This window comes from Leucoraja erinacea, chromosome 6 (assembly GCF_028641065.1).
Source record: "Leucoraja erinacea ecotype New England chromosome 6, Leri_hhj_1, whole genome shotgun sequence".
NCBI classification, from domain to species: Eukaryota; Metazoa; Chordata; class Chondrichthyes; order Rajiformes; family Rajidae; genus Leucoraja; species Leucoraja erinaceus.
In genome coordinates, this window is record NC_073382.1 from 65,669,423 (window position 1) to 65,696,078 (window position 26,656).

Sequence of the window (26,656 nt, forward strand, 5' to 3'; positions counted from 1 at the left end):
AACTGTCAGTTTTATTTTATTCTCCCATAACATTTGATCACACAAAACATATTTGTTTCCCAAACAACACAAATCTATGTAACTGGTGTTACAAAATGCAGTCAACATGTTTATTTAATTAATTCTTTTGTTAAGAGATATGTCATGGAATCAGGACCTTCGACACACAAGTCCACACCAACCATTTTAGGTTATCAAAGTCTCTACACACTAGGGGCAATTTTATAGTCCAATTAACCCACATCTTTGGAATATGGGAGAAAACGGAAGCACCCGGAGGAAACCCATGTGCAAACTCTACACAGGCAGGATCTGAGGTCAAGATTGAACCAAGATCTATGGAACTCTGAGGCAGCAGCTCTACTAGCTGCACCATTGCGTCGTCCATATTGGGTTGGGAAAAATGCCCGTGTTAAATGTCTGTATTAAGTCTGCTGTGCATCATTTATAGTAAATACATGTTATCTCCATGTTTTCATACTTGGGCCATAATTATGCAAGGTAAAAGTATTTCTAAACAGTAATATTATTATTAACAGATACCAGCTATTCTTATTTCTCCTTACAATAATTTCTCAATAGTGCAACCAAATACATTGTAAAATATGTCCGTCTCTACAGTGAATGAACACTGCATCCAATTCATCAATGCATCCAAGAAAATTACTACTTTTATAAAACTTATTATTCCAGATGTTTTTAATCAGAGATGTGTGAGAATACAAATTCCCAGCACGACATTCCTTTTTTTACATTAATATACAACAGTGTTGTAGGTTCTTCTAAACAAACTCCACAGTGTGTCTGAAGAGGAAACAAGGTGATTGAATATTTTAAAAACCATGTCATATTCACTTAGGAAGAGTATATTATAATCCCCAAATGGCTTTCTTGCCTCCCACAATTTACATATTCAAAGAATATCTCTGCAGATGATTCTGGTTTCAAAACTTATTAAATGGTGTAATTTTCAATTCAGAAATGCGAGGACTATTTTTCTAAGGTTCATTCCTCACCCCCAGTACTTATAGTATAAATTTAGTGCTTCTTGGTCATAAACCTGAAATCATCCAAAACATTGTTAGTAAACAATGTCATAAAGGACAATCGGGTGGAATGGTGTCTGTTATTGTTGATAATCCTCTATATCCGGGTATATTATTGTATAAGTTGTAGAAACAAAGAACTGCAGTTACTGGTAATACACAAAGGCCACAGTGCTGGAGTAACTCAGGCAGCAATGTCTGGAGAACATGGATAGGTGATGTTTCGGGTTGAAACCCTACTTCAGATGCTCAGTCCGGAACTGAGCCTGGTATCCAGGTGAATTAATGGGCCTGGCATACTGGCAGCCATGTGAGAGACGAGGATCGCCGGAGTCAATGGTGACGGTCCGCAGGACGGAGTGAAGATTAGTATCGGCGGTGGCAGGCGTGGCTTGGAAGCAGCCGAGGAAGCTGCATGCACAGGCAGTGGTGGCAGAAGGTGGACGGGAAATGGCATGAGCTAGGTGCGACATGGATGGCTGGCGGTGCAAGCGGCAGGGGAACCGACAAGAACCAGGAGCAGCGCAGGCTGCCTGTGCTGCAAGCAGCAAGAGCCAGGAACGGAGCAGGGTGCCGTCGGTAGGTCTGTCCCCTATAACAAAATCCATTATAAAGAGGTCAGTTTAACTGAGGGTTCACTTTATTTGCATCCCACATCACACCAAATCTTGTTCCCATCCCTGCTGGTCTGCTGATCTACTCTGATGCTTAGATACAGTAAATGAAAGTTTAGTGTTTAAATTCTTATCCTTGTTTTCACATCGCTGTTTCATAATATGACTAATCTCCTCCAGCCCACTTCACTTCAGCTTCAGAGATCCTAAATCCAGTCTCTTGGGAATTTCTGTATGTATTTACTGCACTACTTGTAACATTAATCTCAACTGAAAAGTCATACATTTGGTATTCCTTCCGTAAACCTTTTTAGATACAGTACCAAACACAATATGTCTGAAAGGAGGATCTTGCAAGTTTACCTGCACTGGGAGCACCTTTCCACACCCAGATTCACTACTTACACCTTTTTTTCCCCCCTCTGCCTTATAATAGTCATGCATTTCAGTGTTAATGTTTCAGGTAATACCATTAAGGGACGAAGTTCCAGAGGGAAGACATTTTATTTCGAAACAATCGAGGACGAGAAGGAGCGATTCCAACAGATTTGAAATTCTTCTGAACACAACCAAAGTGAACAGGGTAGCACTGTCCCATGCATGAACAATGCAAGGAATTTAACATTTCTTCTATTTATAACACTTTGACAGATCACATTGCAAGTGTGGAAACAGTTTGTCTGACAAGTATTTCCCTTCTAAGTGACTTGAATTCTCTCTTGTACAACATATTGACAACAAGTCAAATTGTTTTAGTGTTCAACAGAACAAAGGATCAGAACAAGTTCGGCAGTTTGGGAATAACAATTCAGTATTCACCTCTTCGCTGCAAATTTGGGATTACATTGCAAATGTGAAAATTCCAAAGTTGCAAGCCAACTCTGCCAATGCCCTCCCATCTGCATTCCAACGTTGGACCCTGCATGGATCCAACAAGGGAACACAAAGCTGTTGAATTTCTCAGCACTTATACTGGTGAACCTGGTCCAGTGCCAAGATAGACTTTTTCAGAGAAACGCTAGAACATTCATTTGAGTGGAAGCTGGAAATATGTAAAATAGTAAGAATAAAGCAATTTACTTGCCTGTAATGTATTAATACATTTAGTGCTATTTGAACTGAAAATGACTAAACAAAATAATTCTAGCCTGTTCATTCAACTCCCCAATGCCCTCTAGAGGCATTACATCTAAATGGATAAAAAACAGAAATATGAAAATATTCATCAGGTCACCACCAGGCATCTATGAAAAGACAAAATTGAATTAATTGTTCATGTCAATGACCATTCACAGATGCTACCAGATCTGTCCTTCAGTTTCTGTTTTAATATCAAATTTCAAATATCTGCAAATCTTTGATTTTCACATTCTGTTGAACCCTTAACGACAGGTTGTCATGCAAAGGACAAAAGAAGTATGTCTATGGCTGCAACTGCAAAGAATACACCATTCATTTGCCATTGTCCTCAACTACTAAGTCGTCGATATAGCTAAGACTGGAAATGCATGATTAGGATAACTGTAGCTGAGAACCAGCATTTTTGAAAGAACACATTGTAAGTCTACATTAACTCATGTATTACATATTACATCAGTTGATGCATTTTTAAGTAAAGAACATTTAGCATTCCCAGCATCAGCTGAATATGCAAACACAAGAAGGCCTTTGGATTTTATTCATGGATCTTACAGTTAGCAAAATGGCACAGTAGAGACTTTGGGCTAGAAGTTCATTCATACAACTCTGAAAATAGAATTGCATTATTGAAAATCAGTTCACCTGCAGTGAAGCAATTGTGTCTGGGGGAAAATACATCCTATCATTTCTTGGTAGGATTTTCAATCACTCTTGTATTTTTGTCCCTCAGCATTAAACTCTCCTGAATGTCACTAATGGTAATTCAACATTACAAAGGTAATCTCCAGTAAGTTTGTCAACCCCACTGGTCTGAAAAACAGCTCATATATACTGTACATCCAGACCAATAAAACCTTGTATTCCTTGAAACTCTATTTTAAAGGAGTGAACATCAAACTGGATCTGGTAACACTGAGGACTGTGACCTTTCATAAACTCAAAATTAATCGCACATATGCACTTAGACAGCTATGCCTATGGAGGTAAACTCCCTAGCCTCAAGATTGTTGCAGGCTGCAGCTGCAAATTTCTGGCTCATCATACAGTTTGAGCTCAGTGCTGTATTACAGATGTCACCAAAACGACTTCCTCAAGAAGAGAACACATTCTTCCTTCTGCCCTGGGGAGCAATACAACAAGCACAAGGTGTTTGCCTACATTTGCAGACATCCTCAGATTTCAAAGAATATGCTTCTGTAATATTATACTTCAATAAAATCTACCAGGCGATCTCCTGTCAGGTATGTCTGGTTGTATCCCTGGAGGGACTCAATTTCTAAAAATCATGCCACTTCCAGTCACTGTTCTTCACCAACCCGTCAAAGCCCATCCAACTCTTTGGAAGAATTTCTCACTCTCCTCCAGTCATTAGTGCAACAAGTGATTTGCCACCAACATTCCTTTGTGGATGGAAGAGTTTTGCTTTTTTGATGCTATGTTCTTAAGAGCTGGCCACAGAGATCACATCTGCTGTCAAGCTTGTAACTCACCATTGGAGAATACTGCACTGAATAAACGAGGAACCTGATTATATCGTTGAAATTCTTGCTGTTTATGCATCTTTCTCAAATCAATAACAAAGACACAGAGCAATTAATAGCTTTACAATCTTAAATATTCATGTTTCTTAATGATGCCGAATTTATTAAGCTACAGCATAGGTTTGCTGAAAATATTATTGAAAAAATTTACTTCAAGTCACTTACCCAGTCACATGAAGCAGAAGTAAAATGTAGAAGACTATGAAGAGGTTGTGTGTATACCAAAATATGTCATAGTTTGAATACCTGTAAGTCATTAAAAACATTACACAGTAAAAGTACTCAACCCACGAAAAAAACATTTTAATATTCATCCATTCTTATGCAATAATTCACTTAACATTGCTAGAGTTTGTTCTTACCTTAGAGAGTATGATGAAGATGTGCACATTAAGAAAAGCACCAACACCATGAAGAAGCCCGTTATTCCTGGAACTAAATGACAAGTCTTTTATCAACATTAATATCTCAAATTATCTCATTTTACAACCATGTAATGAAATAATGGTCAATATTGCAAGGCGGATTGAATGCAAATATAGGAAATATATTTCAACAACTGTACAGGCATTGATTAAACCAGGCTTTATGTGATGCTAACATCTTTGTTCTCCTTATTTAAGTAATAATATTTGCTCATGAGATGGTGCAAGAAGATTCACTGGACTAATTCTTACTGGTTATCTTTAATTATCAATCAAATTAATTAATTATCATTAATTCGATTAGGCCTATACTTTTCTGAGCTGAATAATGAGAAGTGATCTTATTGAAAAATACAAGATGCATATAATACAGGATTATAAATCTTTACAATTCTCTTTCCCAGAGAGCTATGGCTGCTGAACCATTATGTTTATTCAAGCTTCAGGTACACAGAGAAATCCACAGACTGTGCGGAAGAGTGGAGATGAGGTCAATAATCAGATCTTGTGGAATGGAGCCAGCTTGAGGACCATGAAGCCTACTCCAACTTGAATTTTGTGTTCTTATGATATTGCCAAATCAGAAGTCTACCATATGACCTGTCCCACTTACACGACTTTTTCGGCAACTGCCAGCACTTGTCATAGGTCGTTGCAGGTTGCTGAAAATTCTCAACATGTTGAAAATCCAGTGGCGACCACAACAAGATACGACTCTTTGGGCGACTACTCACGACCATACAGGCTTCACCCCGCGACATGTCGCTGGGGTGTCGCCTGTGTGGTCGTGAATAGTCTCCTCAGTTGCCCAAGAGTCGTGGCATCTTGCTGGTCGCCGCTGGATTTTCAACATGTTGAAAAATTTCGGTGACCTGCAACGACCTATGACAGGTGACGGCAGTTGCTGACAAAGTCACGCAAGTGGGACAGGCCCATTAGGATCTTTCCTGTCCTTGGAGAGAGAAACATGTTTAATATTTCAAGTCAATGAGCCTTCTCCATTTTCAGAGTAATTTCAGAGTCCTGAAGATAAGACATCAACATGAAATGTTAACTTTGTTGCACTCTCCAAGATATATGAAGTGGTTCCAGTATTTCTGTTTATATTTCAGAGTACCACCATTTGTATTTCTTTGCTTTTCACTTTTGTCTGCAAGAATGGGAAACAAACACAAACCACCTCAAACAGAAAATATACAGAGATCATTCAAAATGCCAAATAAATAAATCAACCTCCTCAACCTATCACTTTTGCTTGATCTTAAAAGGCTAAAACCTTGAAAACATTTTTATCACTGTGAAACAAATAAGCATTGAAAGTAGCTAGCATTCCAGTCATAACTATTGGCGACCAGTGTCCGTGTCTGTGTCTGTGGGCCTTGCAACACGTGATCCTCTCAGAGCTACAGCATCAGAAAAATACTTTAATTAACTGATCTTGCAGTATCTTAAGCACAAGCCCTTGAGGGGCAGAAAGTGCAAATTGTCAAATCCTAACACTATCAAAATATCTTGAAGGCTTTGATAATATTTTTTTTAAAAGGCAACAACCTGAAAACAAAGCCAATTGATATAGTTGCCACTTTATATAACACTACCCAATGGACTGCATTATAGTACTCTAGGTTCTCCTGTCTGAACACTTACAGGTATATACCTCACTGTACTTTAAAAAGCACGTTTGCTCAGTTGTGTGCTTCTGTGTTAGGAAATTAGTGCAAACCCGTGCCCTCTGCTGGCACTCCAGCAACAAAGAGTCATCTGCAGTTCAGTTTGGAGACACTGCTTGGGAGTTCTTGTGTGCGATTATCAGCACTGCAATTTGGGCCTCAAATCTAGAGTTTGGCTGGCACAATAAGTATATGGCATAGCTGCGGCATGGTGGCACCTGCTTCATGTGTTGACAGATCCTGTAATCTTTCCAATAATCTCCTCAGCAGAGGGTAGGGCAAAAATTCACACCAGGCTCCTGGTACAAGCTGCGGGGTTGGTAATACATATCTCTATGAATAATTTTACAATAGAATACGCACGTGTTGTGAAGAGAATCTTTCTGGGATCCTGGAAAAATAAAGAGTTGTATTAATAAATGTTAACTTGAATCTTGCTACTGTTTTTTTTCTTTCCGACCCTTTCTGATAGAACTTATAGGTATTAAAGGATCCACACAAGCTAAAAATAAACAGTAACACATCATAGTTTTGCCAGAAAACAGATGAAAATTAAATTACTTGAAATGAAATAGAGTGTAGACGATGATTGTAAATATACCACGTGGAATGACTTGTAATGTGTTGTTGCAAAGCTATTGGTATTAGATTGCGTGTTGCTCATCTTCAATAAAGGAAGCTTTAGTGGTACCACTATCCTTAATGCCTTAGGCCACTGACATTGAAAATGATATGCAAACATGACATTTTAGGCAGCTGCTTTGAGGAGACTTGTTTCATTCCATGGGTGAGAAAATCAGTTGGATTTATTTCCTTCAGATTTTTCTGGCCTACACTGTGAGATATAATTGTAGAGCTGAATACAAATTAAAATTATTGGAAATACTCGACAGGTTAAGAGAATCCACAGCGACACAAGCGCTTACATGACAGGACAATGAACTTTCAATAGCATTTGGCCTGATACATAAGTTATATAACTTGTTTCTCTGTCCAGACCTAATTCCAGACCTGTCCAGTAAGTTCTGTTTCATTTCTGATTTGCAGCATCTGCTGTTTTTTTTGTTTGGATTGCTGCTAAATTTTCTTTTGGTAATTTTCTTCCTGACAGGAAATTATCCCGGCAACAATAAATTAAAGAGGCACTTCACTGGGGAAAGAAAATGATGCATAAAATAGTCTGCTGATTACTAGTATCACTGAGTTTTATTTCACTACTTAAAGGTCAATATCTTGTTGGATTATTTGTCTGAATCTAATCTTGTAAAGAGCCTGAACAGGCAACTTATTTATGGCGGTACCTTGGTTTCTGAGTTTGGAATTCCTGTACTAAAACTCTGATCTTCATTGAAAAAGAAACGTAAACATAAAAATAAATCTCAATTTTTATAAATAAAACAGAGAAAATGTAATCGTTATACTCCTGAAATTGTGAAAGAGGAGAGTTGGGACACATCAAAGGGCGTACAGTGATATGATGCATATTCTCAGTTTAATATTAGTGTTCAGAAAGGAAGTCAAGTTTATACAATCTTTCTCATCCACAAGAAAATGTTGAGACATGAATAAAATAAAATAGAGAAATAAAATTAATGTCCCCTCAACCCCTTGTGGAATCTTACAGCAACACAGCACCACAATGAAAAGTGAGGCTGCAAAGTGAAAGGCAGAAAAAGTAAGGGCGGAAAACAAGGTAACTCGAATGAAAATAAATACCTGAATGTCCCTAATTGTCAACTCAATTTCCAATGAGAGATGAGGAGAAAAAAAAATCATTTTTAGTGAAACTGGCAGCGATTCAGTTCTGTTTTTCTGAGGGATACATTTCCTGAGAGATTTGGGAGATTCTGGGGTCCAATTAATGTGTTCAGCTTTAGGAAACATTTTCATGACCATTTTACTTTGTAGGTACTTTAAAGTCTTCATATAAGAAAATATTCAGGGGTTGTATGTTATGGGGATTTTTCTGCTCATCCATGCTATTCATGCTGCAAGTGCAGGATTTATGTGAGAAAATCGCAAAGGAAATGTGTGTAAATGTGCTATATCTATGTGGTTATTGTGTAAATGTGATATATCTATGTGGCAGGATGAAGGGTGTTGTGCTGGTGACAATGATGCTGAAAACAAATCAGAAAAAATATTGTCCTGGGACAAACATACTATGAGAGGTTCAAGTCTGACAATGAATTTGTACATCAGCCATGTGTAAGACTATGCCTGTAAGTGCAACAACTTGCATTCGTCATTTCTTCAAAACTTATTAATTCAATCCCTACAAGCCCAGTAAATACATTCACAAAGATGTCTTAAATAAAGTTATATCTGAGAGAGAATTGGGCACCGTTTCAAAATCCAATTCCCAAATCATCAGCTGAGGCCTTGGTGATCAGTGTAACACAGCTGCTCTAAATATAAACATATGGAGTTGTCAACTAAATCCCCAAAACACTGTTAAAATCCCATGTAATAAAAAGTTTAACTTTTCCACACATCGCAGAACATTGTTTTTTCCCCAAAAAATATCTAAGCAGACATAAAACAGATGGTATTGTTACAGTTTCATTCTTAAATGAGTCTGTTAATAGTACAGCCGATCAGAATTACTGTAACACAAACTGAAAGGAGCATCTGTCATTATCATTAGACAATAGTTTAACTTTTAAAAACATATAGGACCAAAAGCAGTTCTGTTAGCCTGTTCTGCCATTCAAGTAGATCATGAAGCTACACTTCCCTGCATGTTCAGCATAACCCTTGACTTCTCTACTGACCAAAATATTATCTTGGGACCTGAAATATGGCCAATGATTTAGCCTCTGCAGTTCATTAGGATATAAGATTTTATTTTAAATCACAAACACTGAGAGATAAATTTCCTCCTCATCTCATCCTAAATTAATTAACCCTTGCAGATCCCTTACAAGTCTACAGACTTGTTATTCTGTCGTAATAAAACATGTATTTGTTCTGTTTTTGGTAAATATGACAATTAAACACTCTTAACTCTTCTGAAACAATGCCCTTTAGTTCGAGATTATTTACAAAAAACTCACAGAATCTACTTTGTCATAATCTTACATATTTCAATAAGATTACCTCCATTTATTTCTTGGCCCCCAAGGGAATAGGCACCAATCTGTCTCATTAGACAACCACTTTATCCCAGAAATCAACCACACTGCCTCCACTACAAGTATAGACTTCCCTTAAATGTGAAGAGTGTACACTGACAGCTGTTGCAAGACATTGCACTATTACACTCCATCCCCTTTGCAATTGAGGCAAACATTATTTTTGCTTTCCCAATTGCTTGTTATACCTCCATGCTAACTTTCTGTGATTCATGAATGAAGATACGCAGAACATCAGTATTGCAGTATCCCATAGTGTCTCTGCTTTAAAAACAAAATTCTGCTTTTTTTTGTTTTCAGCCAATGTAGATAATCTCACATCTCTCCTGCTATATCCAAGTGACAATTCTTGCCTACCCAACTTAAGCTCTGTCCTTTCGAACATGCTCTGTGATCTCCTCACAACGTGCTCTTTATGTCATCAGCAAATTTGGCTATAATGTATATTCAATCAAAGAAGGGTCTCGACCCGAAATGTCACCCATTCCTTCTCTCCAGAGATGCTGCCTGTCCCACGGAATTTAAGAGAGAGTTAGATTTAGCTTTTAGGGCTAAAGGAAACAAGGGATATGGGGAAAAAGCAAGAACGGGGTACTGATTTTAGATGATCAGCCATGATCACATTGAAAGGCAGTGCTGGCTCGAAGGGCCAAATGGCCTACTTTTCTATGTTTCTATGAGTTACTCCAGCTTTTTGTGTCTATCTTCAATCCTTCCATCTAGGTTGTTGCTAAAGATTGTGGATCCTTCACTGATCTAAATAGCATCCCACTAGTTTGACAACTTGAGCACGATTCAATGAGCCCAACTCCTAGTCTTGATAGTTCACTAATCCTTCATCCATATTAAATTTGGATATTAATACAAGATCAAACAAAACAATAATAGGACATTCTCTCAAACATACTTTTTGAAATCAAAATATCTTCTTTACTGAGAATTAAGAAAATTAATTTGAATTTTGCAGAAAATTAAAGATAAATCAACAAGCAAAACCTACTCCCTAACTGGAAATTCTAGTACCTACTTTTGTCAGGATGACCTGTGGGTATAGTATTCCTTGGGACAACAGCTAAAATCCTTCCCAGTCACTGCACCGAGGGACAGGACATTACAATAATACCTTCATCCTCTGTGTAAGTCTAAAAGGTTACAAGATTTTGGTCTCCAAAATATTCTAATGTTTTTCGTCAAGATCCATCAATCCCTTTGAAATTTCTATACTTCATCAGCACCATCCAAATTGTCCTTCAAGATATCAGACACCCATACCTAATATGGAGCCCCTGCTCAGGAAAATGGAGTGGAATATTATAGGATGCAGTCTGATGGGCCTGTCCCACTTATGCGACTTTTTCGGCGACTGCCGGTACCAGTCACAGGTTGTTGCAAGTCGCCGAAAATTTTCAACATGTTGAAAATCCAGCGGTGACCAGAAAGATGCTACAACTCTTTGGGCGACTGTGGAGACTACTCACAACTATACAGGCGACACCCCGGCAACATGTCGTGGGATGAAGCCTGTATGGTCATGAGTAGTCACCCAAATTTGCAGCGACCTGCAACGACCTATGACTGGTGCCAGCAGTCGACGAAAAAGTCGCTTACGTGGGGCAGGCCCATAACTCACTGCTAATCCTATTAAAGGAGCAACCATGATTATGTTTCTTCAATTATTGTCTTTCTAATTGGAATAATTTCAACACACAAAGCGTAGTAACAAAATATTCCAAATGCAGCTATTTGCACCGTCAGCTAAATATATCTCCAACAACAAGGGAAATGAATTAATCAGAGACCGTAATGTTCATCCAAATGTTCATCACTTTTTGACTACATCAACACAATAGTTGGCTCTAAAGTGATCCTTCAGCATAGAAAAATATAATGAGCACACACATGAACACACATGATACGGACCTCATCCCGGTAACGAGCAACATTGAGGGCTGGAAATTCTTCACTGTAATGCAGGGAGAAGTTTAGGGCATTGACCATATGAGCTGCAACATGGACTCCTGAAATCAGAACAAACGGTTTTATTACATCAGAATTGCTCACATATAAAATAAATAGTTTGTTATAACATCAAAAATACAATACCATATTTTACCATATGCAAACTCAAAACCAAAGCATCAAATTGTTCTTAAAGATTTTGTAGATTAACAAAATAACAAGAATGAATTCTATCATTTTCATCCCCAGAAATCCAATGGAAAAGGTTTGTCAAATGTTAAGCATTTGTGGTGCTGCATAACATTGTAATGTAACAGACAGTGAGGAAATGGGGATAATTTCTAGATATGTAAGATAGATTTGACATAAATTATCCACAAATTGTCCCTTCCTGATATTCATCTCGCACCTACAGCTCCAAGCAACTATTGCATGTGATAACAGCCACACACTGGGCCAGGGGTGGGGAACCTTTCCATGTTGGAATGCCGCATTAAGTTAGCTGTAATCAAATAAGGCTGCACCCAAGAAACCTCAATTAGATATACTTCAAAATGTACTAACTTCAAGAAAATGAAAAAATGTTGTTAATTCTAAAGTTAACTAACCTTTTAATGATTTTGTTGTGACTGCAGGCACATCCTGGTCGGTTGTAAGACCAGCCTAACACAAGGCAGATACACCTGGCAACACAACCAGGTGCTGAGGTGTTTGGCCGCTGAACTCGAGTGCAAGAGAGTTACCACCAATGCCATGCCTATCAATGCCCAGATAACATTCCCACAAATACCATCCTTCATCCGGGAAGGAGAGAAACGGAGGACTAACCCCTCGCCCCTCAGCTCATGCCCACTGAACGCAGCCAGGGACTGGGAAATGCGTGTTGAACTTGGCCAGAGGCTTTCGTTCCCAGTTGAAATCGCAGTTACCGACCTGCGAACAACCTCGTTCTCTGGTCTACTGCCAGTCAGTGTGTTTTCATCATTGAGCTGACGGTCCCATGGGAGGAGGCTGTGGACGAGGCTTATGAAAGGAAAAAGCTTTGATATTCAAACCTTGCAGCAGAGGCAGAGGAGAGAGGTTGGAGGGTAAGGGTGTGTCCAGTGGAGGTGGGGTGCAGGGGCTTTGTAGCCAGTTCCACCGCAAGGCTCCTGAGGGAAGTAGGAGTCAGAGGGCAGGCACAAAGAAGGGCAAGAAACAAACTTGTCAATGCCGCCAAACGGAGCAGTCACTGGCTGTGGCTGAAGAGGAAAGATGCTGTCTGGGCTGCCACGTGACCATCTAGAGGCTAACAATAAGACACACACCCAGGTCTGATCAACCTGTGGTGGGCCTGCCTCGACTGAGGGTGTCTTGTGATAAAAGGCCGAAACACCCAGTGACGTTGAGGTACACAACTCAAGATGTGTCTGATTGTTAGCAAATTCACCTAGTGGTCATCCCCAAGAATGTCAATTGTAGTGAAATCTTTGGGATTGTAACACCCAGTCCTACTCATCAATCAATGTGGGAAATTATTTGAATATTTGGTTGCAACATGGAGGTATGCAGTTTCAGCTGATCTTCCAGATGGGTATCGGTCATTTGTGACCTTAAGGGCATCTTGATTTGGGTTAGGTAGGAGAATGTAGATTCGCAGCAATAAGTGGTTGAAAAGCAAGAAGCATTTTTCGTGCATGTTGCCGAAGACATGGGTATTCTACTGCAATTTTCCATATTTCAATCGGATCTTTCAGCATCAAATAAGGACTTTCAAATAAGGCTATCAAAAGGTGATAATACTGAAGACTGGACGGCCAGCAGACTCTCTCCGACATTTTCCTTCTCGTCAACCAGCCTCAGTCAGTGGTAGCGGCAGTCAGGCAGAGACGTCCAGGTACATTCTAGAGTCCCATTAGAACTAAATCATGAGCATAACAGGTGTTTAAAATAGACCTCATGACTTACTAATGTTTTAATTGTGGCCGTCAGTCGGGGAGGATTATTTAGTTGAATCTTCTTTTGCTCTTTGGTATTTTAAATATGTTCATTTTAAGATAAAAATAAAAATAATAAGACAAACAAAAACATATTATTAAATGGAACAGGAGATAAAACTTAGCACAAGCATAATTCAGTTTAAAAAGATGTACAAAAACACTTGTTTAAAAGGATATTGGGATGAGGATAGGTGATTGTGAGTGGGATATTTGTTATACTGATTGTATTGGGAAGGGTGATTATAGAGTGATGGGTTGTATATATGACTAAGATACTGTATAGTATATGAGGCTTTTTTCTTTTCTTTTTCTTTTTGTTCCACAAAATTTGGATTCATTCAAAAGGCCGCACTTATTGGCCTAAAAGGTCGCATACGGCCTTAAGACCGCAGGTTCCTCACATTTGAACACACTTGGTCACCCTCTGCAGCCAAAGAGGTTGCCAGTTATAATGCCTCATTGTGCCACTGGACATTGACTTCTGCAATCAAGAGAGTGGGATTGCTCCAGTGCAACGACTTACCTATTCCCCAACAAATTATCTTTCATCCACAAGTTTTGTACAGCTCTTAAATTCAACTGTACATTTATATCTCTTTTCTTTCCACAATCCTCAAGACCTGATACGGGAAGGATGAAGCTGCTCGTATAAACTGCAACTGGGCATTGTATCTCTGAACACGCACGTGGGCAGCTGGTGGGCCAGTGGTCATCCTTCTTTGAGCTCAGGGCAGCAAGAAGTTTTGTAGCAGCCCTAGTATCTGAGCAGCTCTGCTCACACTGGTAATGGAAGAGACTCGAGAAAGTGTCCAAAACTTTACCTGCCCTAATGTTAACTAACTGGCCAGCAGATTGCAGTCACAAATAAAGACAGTGAAAACTTATTCTTGATACATGGAACACATGCACTCTTAGTTTTTCAGTTTAGAGATACAGTGTGGAAACAGGCCCTTCAGCATACCAAGTCCACGCCAACTAGTGATCGCCTGTTCACTAGCTCTATCCTACACACAAAAGGGCCTGTCCCACCAGCATGCGATTGCAAGCGTCTAGCGCGACCAAACATTGTCGCTTGAGGCGTACGGCCGCGCGGGGCCGGTCCCACTTCGAACCGCGGAGGCGTATGGAGTTTGCGGGGCTGGTCCCGACATCATGCTCACCAATCAGCTGGGCAGGAGGCGGGCCGACTAAATTTGGACGTCGCACGGCATCGGGCGGTGATGCACGGCGTCGGTACGACGTCAAGATGCTGCGTATGACGTCAAGACGCTGCGTACGCTCTCAATGCGCCTGCAGGCCAACAGGCTGTTGGCGCGCGGAATTTTCGGACAGTGCAGGATTTTCAGAACCCCGCGCGATGTCGGGACCAGCCCCACACAACTCCATATGCCTCCGCGGTTCGAAGTGGGACCAGCCCCGCCCGGCCATACGCCTCAAGCGACCACGTTTGGTCGAGCTAGACGCATGCAATCGCATGCTGGTGGGACAGGCCCTTAAGGACAATTTACAGAAGACAATTAATCTATAAACCTGCATGTCTTTGGAGTGTGGGAGGAAACTGAGCACCCAGAGAAAGCCCACGCGGTCACAGGGAGAACGCACAAACTCAGTACAGACAGTACCCGTAGTCAGGGTCAAACCTGGGTCTTTGGTGCTGTAAGGCAGCAAGGCTACCGCTGTGCTACTGTGCCGTTCTGGATGGAGTAGGTACAATGCCTGGATTGATCCTCATACCAGGGAACAAACATGCTACAGGATCAATGTTGCTGCTCTAAGATGGATTCGCTACCTGCACTAAGGTCCTCTACCAGCTTCCTGATCTTCCCACTGGTATCACCAAATGTTTCATGAAGGTTGATGCTTAATGCTGCTTTAAAGTATTAAGGATCATATGCTGAGAAATCCATGGAATGAGGAAATCTGTTAATACAAGCATGGGGAATTCAAGGATTCATGGCTATTGGCAAAGGCTTTTTGTATCCAGGGTGTACAGAGTCGTAGATGGCAATTCCAGCAACAGTTCAACATAATTGCTGATCTCGCTGAGATCACAATGATGTCGGCTGCCTTCATTGCTGTTCAAAAAGTTACAGTTTGTTAAGAAACACTACTTGTAATGTATATATGATTAACAAATGAACTGAGTTATGAATCTCTAACCTTAAGTTTGCTTGATTAATGTTGCTCCATTGTTTGTTTTATACAAATTGAATCTTATTCTGTGCCACCCTTGTGATTTTAAAACATCGATGCTTTTGCAGTTTAATTGCCTATTAAACTCACTGCTGGTCCTGAACAGTGAAGCACTTTTTTAATGATGTGATAAATGTTAATGAAGTTCTCTGGCACAAAAGGGGTAACTTATGCCATTCAAACTCACTCTATAAGTAGAAGATTCTAAAATTGGAAATTTTAAAATAGAATTATGTTTTTGCTTTGTAATTCTTTTTCTCATTCTGAACATGGCCTTTTATTTCTGTACCTAATTTGATTTAAATTCATTATTTCCCATTGTTCAGGTGTTTCTTTTTCAAATGTTAAATCTGATTGGTTAAGGAAATACACAACTAGTCCCATACCATCCTAATATCAGCTCCACTTTAACAAGTTAAAACACAAGAACTATGACTAAAAGAATATGTCATGCGCCAGATCCTACAATATCTCGTAGGGAGGTCAGTATATGAAATTCAGAAAGATATCGATTACTACAGATTGTGTGTTGTTCTTCACTTTCTCTGAACCACCAGGGGCACCGCACGATTGGCAGCCCCGCCAACAGTCTGTTTTCGTCTTTTTTAAATATTTTTAGTGTGTTTTAAAAGTTTGTGTAAATGTTTTCTGGTTTGTTTTATATATGGGGGGTAGGAGGAACCTTTTTCAGTCTCTTACCTTGCCAGAGATGCAATTGTTTTTCGGGCCATATCTCCGGTCGCTCTGTAGCCTAATATCATGGAGCTGGAGACCTCCTCGGACTGACTTTGAGCCCCACCGCGGGCGTGGACTTAACATCGGAGCCGATCCCTTGCCTGGGATCGCTAGAACCGCAGCCTGCGGACTTAACCAGCATGTGCTCACAGTCTCGGGAGAGGTTAGTCGGGAGCTCCAACAACGCAGAGGTTCGACCAGACCCGACCCGGGCTCCGATCGCTGGCGCGGGGGAGCTGACATCCCGCCCCCCCCCCCCCCCCCCCCCCCCCCCGATGCAGGAGCTGATCACCCCGATGCGGAGGGCCCAAACAACGCCGGCTAAGGGCATCAAGATGGTCCTCTTAACAGAGGGCTTGAGGCCCCCGACAGCGGGAGAGCAAAGAAGGGAAGAGATTGAACTTTTGTTTGACTTCCATCACAGTGAGGAATGTGGAGGAGTCACTGTGGTGGATGTTTATGTTAAAATGTATTTTGTGTGTTCCGTTGCTTTTTATTTGTATGACTGACTTGGATAATGAAATTCCCCGCCCCGTATGTTGCAAAACATACTTGGCAAATAAAGTATTATTGTGATTGTGATTGTGATTGCGTTATATGATAAAGTCAACAAACAAAACAATATATTTTAAATTATGCATTCTCTTCAATATTCTTCTTTGACCTTCTTCTCCAAAAGACATCAAGTGGGAAACAATTTTTTGTTTCACAGGGAGTAACTGTCTTTTGATAATTTATTTATGATGCCCCTACTGCATATATGAGCCTGTAACGAAAGTGCCACCCTCCCAAACTCGGTGTCAAATTATCCCGGACAATTACGCCTGGACTTCTATCAACATGGTGGCCAAACCTTAATCAGCTACCTAGATTCACGTTTTTTTCCTCAAAATTAACATTGAGAGCCCTTATAATGTTTTGGCTGAGGCTATATCTTCACACACCAAAAAGCTACGCTGATTGACACATCATGGCAGAGCAAGGAATTAAACTCCACCATCTGTCTACCAAATGCTCCTCTTAAAACCTGAACTAATGGTCTCATTAAACAGAACTGTGAAACAGATCCCTCAGTTATTAAATATAATTAGTTTCATATAACAGTGAGCATTTTTGCTTCACACTACAGCCTGACAAGTGCAAGGACAGGAAAAGTCCATGTTGAAGCTGGTAAGTTTTTGAAAATCACAAGAGCACAAGGCACAAGGGTTCAATGTTATGGCTGCCATCTTTAAATATTTATGTTTGACGTTTTGCTTTCAGAAATTTGTGCCTAAACATTTATTCCCAGTAGATGCACTATATATCTACGTCAACACATAATTTATTGTGTATTTGCATTTTGTCTATGTGATTCATTCCATGTAAGTCAATGGACCATCTTTGGGGGCAACTAATCTATACATTCAGCACTTCACATCATGGACAGATTTCTAAGATACTTCAAGACAAATATTTATTTTGGGCAAATAAACTTAATTTGTCCCAATGCTATTGAATAAAATAAAATATTCTCAATTAAATTTGCCAAGATTTTAGGCCTCGTTCACATTTATCACCAGCTATTGTTTGAAGTGAAATACTCGCAGAACAGAACAAATGCAATTTTGAGTAAGGATGAGAGGGTATCTAATTGAAACACATAGGATTGTTAAGGGTTTGGGCATGCTAGAGGCAGGAAACATGTTCCCGATGTTGGGGGAGTCCAGAACTAGGGGCCACAGTTTAAGAATAAGGAGTAAGCCATTTAGAACAGAGACGAGGAAACACTTTTTCTCACAGAGAGTGGTGAGTCCGTGGAATTCCCTGCCTCAGAGGACGGTGGAGGCCGGTTCTCTGGATGCTTTCAAGAGAGAGCTAGATAGGGCTCTTAAAAATAACGGAGTCAGGGGATATGGGGAGAAGGCAGAACCGGGTTACTGATTGGGGATGATCAGCCATAATTATATTGAATGGCGGTGCTGGCTCGAGGGGCCGAATGGCCTACTCCTGCACATATTGTCTATTGTCTATCAGTTGCCTGCCGTTGCTCTTTTTTCAGCTTTCTACCCACTCTATTCCATCAGTCTGAAGAATAATCCCGACCCAAAATGTGTCTTTCCGTTCTCTTTATCGATGCTGCCTGACCTGGTAAGTTCCTCCAGCACGTTGTTGTCAACTATATAAGGAGATGCATGTAGACTGCTGAACCAGTAGAATCCATAATTTAACAGCGAGATTTCTAAGAATACGTCCAACATTTAACCTCTCTGTTAGGATACTAACGGCATCTCATATTCAGTGTTCCTACTGCATATATGAACGTGGAATGAAAGTGATCCTATGCAGATTTGATTTCCCCATTTTAATTACTATGTATGATAATGTAATCTGTGAGAGAAATGTGTTTCAGTTGCATATTGATTAAAGCCCAAATTAAATTGTCACATTGCAAAAATCTTAAATGCCACAACATCAGTGCTCAACTATCATGAGCTAGTGCCTCCACCCTGCTCTACCTATTTGTTTCTGGCAAGCTCAACCAATCCCTGGATCTTTGGCCTCAGTTCAGCTGCAGCCCAGGATCACCAGCTTCTATTTAACCGTATCTGGGCTCACAGTTTACCCATCAAATCACAAACTGCTTTACTACCAAACTTGCAAACAGTTCCCTATACTGGAGCAATAAATTGTTGTGCACCAAGGGATGTGTTTTAACAAACAAAACAAGAGTTGCCAAGGAAAAACATTCCACACACTTAATTTAATTGCACGATTCAATTATTTAAAAATAGTACAAAAATTGCTTATGTGGTTTACTCCACGAGAAAACAAATAGGCTAACTGTCTTTGACAAAGTATCGCAATTAATGAAAGTAAATTTTACTTTTCCACAACTTTTTTCTGTCTCGCCACAAATATTTTCAAGTTCAAATTGTTACAATCCCAAACAGTACAAAATCTATTTGCAACCTTCGCAAAGCCATCAGTGATGCCAAGAGGGAATTTTGCCAAGCTATAGTCTCAGCATAACCACATGGACACCCATTGATTGCAGCAAGGCTTGCATGCTATAACAGGCTGCAAAGTAAAGTTGGGCAGTATTAGATGCCTCCTCAATGAGCTCAATGCATTCTGTGCTCATTTTGAACATAAGGTCAGTAGAATAACTTCATCCACACCCAGTGTTAAATAAAGCAAAGCAAGCTAGTGTGCCTTACTGACTACCGTCCAGCGGTCCTGATATCCACCATTATGAAGTGCTCAAGAGCCTGGTCCATTCCATTAACTCTAACCTCCAAGACTGCCTGATGTGCTGTAGATTGTCTACAGTCTCCCTGGCCTTACACTCATCCCAGAAACATCTGAATAATATGCTCACCTTAGCCAAACTTCTATTTATTAACCATAACCCTGCCTTCAACACCATAATCCCATTCAATCCCAAATTCCTGGACCTATGAGTCCCCTCTTCAACTGGATCCTTGACTTTCTAATCCATAGAGACCACAATCAGTGAGGATATGTGACAAAACATCCACCAAGACAATTCTCAACACAATTGCCCCGCAAGGATACATTTTCAGCCACTTAATATATTCCATATACTCTCATGACTGCCTGGCCAAATTTTCCTCTAACTCCATTTACAATTTTGCAGATGATACCGCCATAGTGGCTAGATTCTGAATAATGACGAGGCAGAGTACAAGAAGGAGATAAGAGACCTTAATAACATGGTATCAAGATAACAACCTCTCCCTCAATGTTGGCAAGATGAATGAGCTAGTTATTGGCGTCACTAAATGAGGTGGTGTTCGGGTCCCAGTAAACAGCAATGGTGCTCAAATGAGATAGTCAAGAGCTTAACATTCCTAGGCATAAATATAATCAACAATTTGGCCTGGACCAACCACATTGATGATGTAGCTAAAAAAGACAACCTATGCCGCCACTTTCTCAGAAGAATAAATAAGTATGGCATGTCTCCAATGAGTCTTACTAACTTCAGATGAACCGCAGAAAGTATCCTATCAACACAGCTTGCTTTGGCGATAGCTCTGCCCAAGACCACAGGAATTTACAAAGAGTTATGGAAATAGCCGGGTCCATCACACAAACCAACGTTCCCCTCCCCTCATCTATTCCATCTACACATCATACTGCCTTGGGAAAGTAGCTAACATTATCAAGGACCCTGGACATTCTCCATTCTTCTCTCTCCCATCAGATAACAGATACCAAAGCGTTAAAGCAGGTATCACCAGATTTAAGCACAGAATTTTCCCCACTACTAATAGATTATTGAATGGTCATTTTATAGGCTAAGGCATAATCCCGACTCCTAACCTACCTCACTGTCTCTTGGTATACGTGACAACAGTGAACCAACATCAATACTTGCTATGAAATGCACTTGGGTTTAAACATCCCTTAAAGTGTACAGATCCTCTCCAGCCTATGAACTCCAGTCTAATGTGCGGCATGTACAGGCAAATGAACGTTTAGGAGACCAGCGGTAAGGGTTTTCCTGCTTCTGCTGGGCTGCAGGCATCGTCTGCGTGTGTAACTCTGTTCGTGGCCACATTTCCAACTTGCAAACTATTCAGGTTATGAACAGTTCGCAGGAACAGAACTCTGCCATAACCTGGGGACAACTGGTAAGCTATTTAAAACAATGATGTTCAACTTACACACTATTTTTGTAAATTTTGTAAAGCTCACAATATACATGCAACCCATTTAATGTGTCAATTGCTTGAAATCCAGTTTCAAAATTCTACATTCTCCTACCCTCCAGTGATGCATAAATGTATTTAATCTCAGAAAAAGTTGATGATTCTTTATAGAAACGCATGCTGTTTTCAAAACATTTGTTCATATCTTATTCCAGAAAACAGTGGCATAATTACTGAAATATCAATTGACTTTGAAGGCACATGTTCCTCAACCACAATTGGAAAATTAAGTGGAATTACATACACAAAACAATATGAACTCAAACTAGACAAAAACAGAAAATGCTGGAGATACTTAGCGAGTCAGGTCACATCTGTGGCATGACGTTTCAGGTCAGAGATGCTTCATTCTGAAACATTGATTCCGTTTCTCTTTCTACAGAAGCTCAACCTGACTGTTGAGTTTTTTCCAGCATCTTCTGTTTATGTTTGAGATTTCCAGCATCTGCAGTTTTATTTTATTTCCATTGAACTCTGACAAAGTTTATTTCTGGAGATGAGCCCCATAAATAGGTATATCTTCTGAAACAATAACTGCCTGAGTTCTACAAGTTAACGCAGTACATTACATTTGTACTTTTCCTTTGGGAAAACAGAGATTTCTTACCTGAAAATAGACATATAGTAAAACCACATGTTATATGAAAAGTTTTACTCTTATCCAGCAATCTTCGTGCTTTTCTGTTCATTATCTATGAAGAAGAATTTTATAAATTATTGTAAATATTTGAAAATGTTTCAGGTGATAAATTTAGGTCAGAAGGATCTTTACCATAATTCTAACTGATTTTACAATTCAGTCTGATAATAGGAGAAGTTGGAATAAATATATAGACAATATATACCCCACTAAATCAGAAAATCAAGAGGCTTTAATTTTAAAACAGTATGGGATACTTAGGCATTCCAATATCTATCTTATTCTTTGAGCTTCACTTGGCGGGGAGAATTTTAAACCAATGAAAAATAGGCTTCAGAAAAAACAAAGAGTAAATATTCACGAATTAATAGCATAAACGGACCAACTTCAGAATTTAACCCAAGCATTTGAATAACCATGGGAGGGGGGGTGGTGTTAATTAAAACCTGTTAATAACTTATTTGGAACAATATTAACAGGAATTTTGGAAGTTAGTTCAGCATCCAGAGCATCCTAGAACTTTTCAGTGAAAGCCTGTTGTGACCACAACAAAATTGCTTGGGGACTGAAAAATTGACAAGCAAACCTGACACTAATTATTGCAGCTTCACAAATGCCTCATTGGAAGATTCTGAAATGCTTTTGGAATTATTTTTATATTTCTAATCAATTTGTAGGAAATGTTTTTGCAGTATTTTTGGGATTGCTGCTGTTCAGCTTCAAATCTTTGAAGATGAAAATTCCCGACATTGACATTTCAGCATTGCACCTCTCCTGAGCCATGTAAACCTGGTTGCTGCTAATGCAGCAATATTTGGTGACCCATGGCTGATTCAAGTGCCGCATACAAAAGATAGTACGGGTAAGGGTTTTGAAAGAATCAGTGAGGGCGGATTGTTAAATGATAAAGGGGATTGTGGCTGATTATTTATCATAAAAAATATGCTGCTGTTCTATTATTCCTACCAAATGAATAACCCCAGGTTTTCCCACGGAATATTCCATTACCACCTTGCTTCTGCCTCAAAGTCCCAATGATCAAGTGCTGTAAGCAATGTCAGTGAAAGAGAAAGAATTCTGTAATCAGTGATTCCTCCATCTCCCCATCTCACGTGCCCATGTATTTCAACGTGCCATACATCTCCAGGGTCACCTCCTCTGCAGCTTGTGGAAGGGTTAAGAATATTTTTCAATAAAGCTTGTATTACACAACTGGGAATGTAAGGAAATGCACAGGAAGATGAGCATAGCTGCAAGGTAAGCATGTGTGAGGAATAATGTTGTACTACAATTAAGAGGACTGACTGATTAGGTATCAGGATGTAGGTGACACTGTGCCAATCTTCCTTGATCTCAAGAAGCCATCAAACTGCTTTAGTTATTAAACGCATAAGTTGGGGAACCACACTTCTAATTATTTGGCCAATCAGCTTTATTCTAGGTCACCCTGTCCATATACCTCCATCAAAACAAAAAGTTTATCTCAATCTATCCTTACTAAAGGGGAGGTCATTTAAGACTGAGGTGAGAAAAAATGCTTTCACCCAGAGAGTTGTGAATTTATGGAATTCCCTGCCACAGAGGGCAGTGGAGGCCAAGTCACTGGATGGATTTAAGAGAGAGTTAGATAGAGCTCTAGCGGCTAGTGGAGTCAAGGGATATGGGGTGAAGGCAGGCACGGGTTATTGATAGGGGACGATCAGCCATGATCACAATGAATGGCGGGGCTGGCTCGAAGGGCCAAATGGCCTCCTCCTGCACCTATTTTCTGTTTCTACGTTTCTACTTTTTAGTGCCTTCCTTCACAGTGGAAAGTGTTGATTCTGCTGTGGGGGGACGTTCATGTTAAATTCAATAGTGTTTGTGTCTTTTATTTTTATTTTATATGGATGTATGGTAATCTGATTTCTTCTCTGTAAAGCACTTTGGCTTTAATGTGATTTGATTTAAAAGTGCTATATAAATAAAAATGACTTACTTACTTACTTTATCTTTCATGATTTTAAATACCTTTGTCAGATTTTCTCCAAATCCCATCAGTTCCAAGGGGAAATAACTGCCAGATTCTCCAATCTGTTCCTCGTCCCTCATCTCTTGAACAATTTCAGTAAGTCTTTTCTATATGTTCTTCAAAGTCTTCATATCTTTGCTCATGCATTATGCATAAAACTGGATACATAGAAATTCATCATGACGTTCAAGGGAAATAGGCTCAATGCAGGAAATGGACTAGCTTAGATGGGCATCTTGGATGGCATAGAGAAGCTGGGCCAAAGCGCCTATTCCCATGCGGTATGAATCTATGACTTCCGAGCTTTTGTACTCTATTAATAAAACCTAAGACCAACATATACTTTTTCAACCACTTTCTCAATCTGACCTTTTAAGAAACTGGGTAACATATCGCCATATCTTTCTGTTCTTGTACCCCTTTAAAAATTGTCCTCTCAGATTTATATTGCCATATGTTCTTATTCTTCCTTCTTCCTGCACATGGACAGTGACTGAAGGGTGCAGCTTCAGCGGTGAGGACTACACAAAGCTGGTCAGGGGATGCTGAGGAATGACTCCGCAACTGCCTGGACACAAGGACTCAACAACAAACCTGAACAAATATGCCACGGTTATTAGACACTTCATAAGGAAATGTGTGGAGGAGGGTGTTCCCACCAAAACCATCTTGGCATTCCATAACCAGAAGCCTTGGATGAACCAGAGGGGTCCGCAATCTACTGAGGATCAGATCTCGGGTATTTAAGTCTTGCAATTCATGTGCATATAGGAAGTCCAAGTGCAATCTCAGTTATGCCATTGGAAAGACAAAGGGACACAGTCGCTCTAAACTGGAGGATGAGATTAATGTTCACCAGTTATGGCAGGGTTTGCATGCCATCACTGAAAGGTATGTCGAAGCCAAGTGGCAACTCAAGCAACAATGAGACATCGCTCCTCGGTAAGCTCAACACGTCCTGTGCTCACTTCAAAAGGGAGAACACCAATGTGCCTTCTTGGGCCTCCATAGCTCCTGAATGCATTGTAATCTCAGTGATCAAAGCCAACATCAGAAGATTGTTTGTGAGGGTAAATCCATGGAAAACATTTGGCCCTGATGGTGTACCTGAGCACATTCTTAAATCTGCGTGGACCATCTGGCTGGGGTTCTTGCCGACATTTTCCACCTCTGATTACTAAGATCCAAGGTCGCCACCTGCTTTAAAAGGCCATGAATAATACCGGTGACCAAAAATAGTAAGATGCATCAATGTCTACTGACGTCCATGGTGATGAAGTGCTTTGCAAGGTGGGTTATTATCCATATCAACTCCTACTTAGCAAGAACCTGAACACACTACAATTTTCCTACCAGAAAAATAGATCAACAGGGGATGCGATCTTGCTGGCTCCCCACTCTGCACTGGGCCACTTCTTCTTCAAACGGGTCTTGTCCCGAAACATTACCCACTTCTTCTCTCCAGAGATGCTGCCTGTCCTGCTGAGTTATTCCAGCATTTTATGTCTGTCCAAGGAGCTGATTGTTGACTTCAGAAGTAAAAAGCTGAGGATCCATATCTTCATGTCTTCATTAACAGCTTGGAGTTGGAGAGTCAACAACGTCATTCGTGGACGATCTGAAGATCTGTCCTGAGTCCAGCACATTGATGTAATCATTAAAAATTGCCCATCAAGGCTCTACTTCCTTCGAAGATTAAGGAGATTTAGTATGTCAACAATTCTCTCTTAAACCTTTACAGATGATGACAAATTCTCTCTTGAACTTCTACACATGTATGGTGGAGAACATATTTTGACTGGTTTGGAAACTTGAATGCCCAGGTACAAAGGAGATTACAGAGAATGGTAGACATCGTCCAGTCCATCACAGGTACTGCCCTCCCCACCATCGAAGGAATCAGTAGACACTGCCTCAAAAAAGCAGTCAATATCATCAAAGACCCACATCACCTTGGCCACGCTCTCATTTCAATCCTACTATTGGGAAGAAGTTACAGGAACCTGAAAACCATAACCACCAGGTTCAAGTATAGCTTCTTCCCAATAACTGTTTTGGTCTTGAACTCTACACAGCTCTAACCTCAACTATGAACTGTCTTTCATGGAAATAAGAATTTGCATGAGTATTGTGGTTATTAATTTATTGTATTTTTGTTTATTACATATTATCTGGGTGTAGTGGGTTTACAGGCCTGTAATGCTGCTGCAAGTCAAAATTTCATAATGTAGTTGTTGGTACATGTGACAATTAAACACTCTTGATTCTTGAACGTGTGATGTTTCACATTTTCCAGCATGATATGTCTGATGCCTGCTAACCACATAGCCCCCGTCAGCTTGTCTGTATTGCTTTGAATTCTATTCCAATCCGCCTCAAAATTCACCACATCTCCAAGTTTTATGTCATCTTGCAAAGTAATTTTGTATTGTGGATCTTTAAATGAATCTCACAAACACAGTCATCTCACTGCTTAGCAGGAGACCCAGAAATGATGCATTAATATTTTAACTGAGTAAAGTTATTTAAAATTGGCTGGCAGCCTTCCCTCACTCACCAGTACATGGGTAAATCAATTTAGAATACTGCCAGCCTAATCTTTAAGTTTGAGGATGCTGAGCTATTTATTCTTGTCGCAGCTAACCAAGAGGGAAACATAAGCAGCACTAACCCCTGGTCTGGCATACCTCAAATAATTCTTCTGGAATGTATCTTTACTCTATCCCTGCTGACAACAGAGTTTGAAGTGAACAGGACCAGTTTATGTAAAATTCACATGCATCACCATTTTATTCACTCTTAATATTTTTTTTATTCTATTTCAGAACAATTCAAATCATGACAAGGATTA

General features: G+C 40.0%; 1 protein-coding gene across 4 annotated transcripts in view; it reads right to left on the minus strand.

Moving 5' to 3' along the window:
• The window catches only part of LOC129698249 (NADPH oxidase 4), a 128,894-nt gene that overhangs the window by 75,275 nt on the left and 26,963 nt on the right, over positions 1 to 26,656 (minus strand). For all 4 annotated transcript variants that reach the window (XM_055637264.1, XM_055637265.1, XM_055637262.1 and 1 more), the window contains 5 exons: positions 21,762 to 21,846; positions 11,491 to 11,588; positions 6,800 to 6,827; positions 4,704 to 4,776; positions 4,507 to 4,587 (listed from right to left, as the gene is read on the minus strand). In XM_055637264.1, coding sequence (XP_055493239.1) covers positions 4,507 to 4,587; positions 4,704 to 4,776; positions 6,800 to 6,827; positions 11,491 to 11,588; positions 21,762 to 21,846 — 365 coding nt within the window. The remainder of the gene's footprint in view (positions 1 to 4,506; positions 4,588 to 4,703; positions 4,777 to 6,799; positions 6,828 to 11,490; positions 11,589 to 21,761; positions 21,847 to 26,656) is intronic.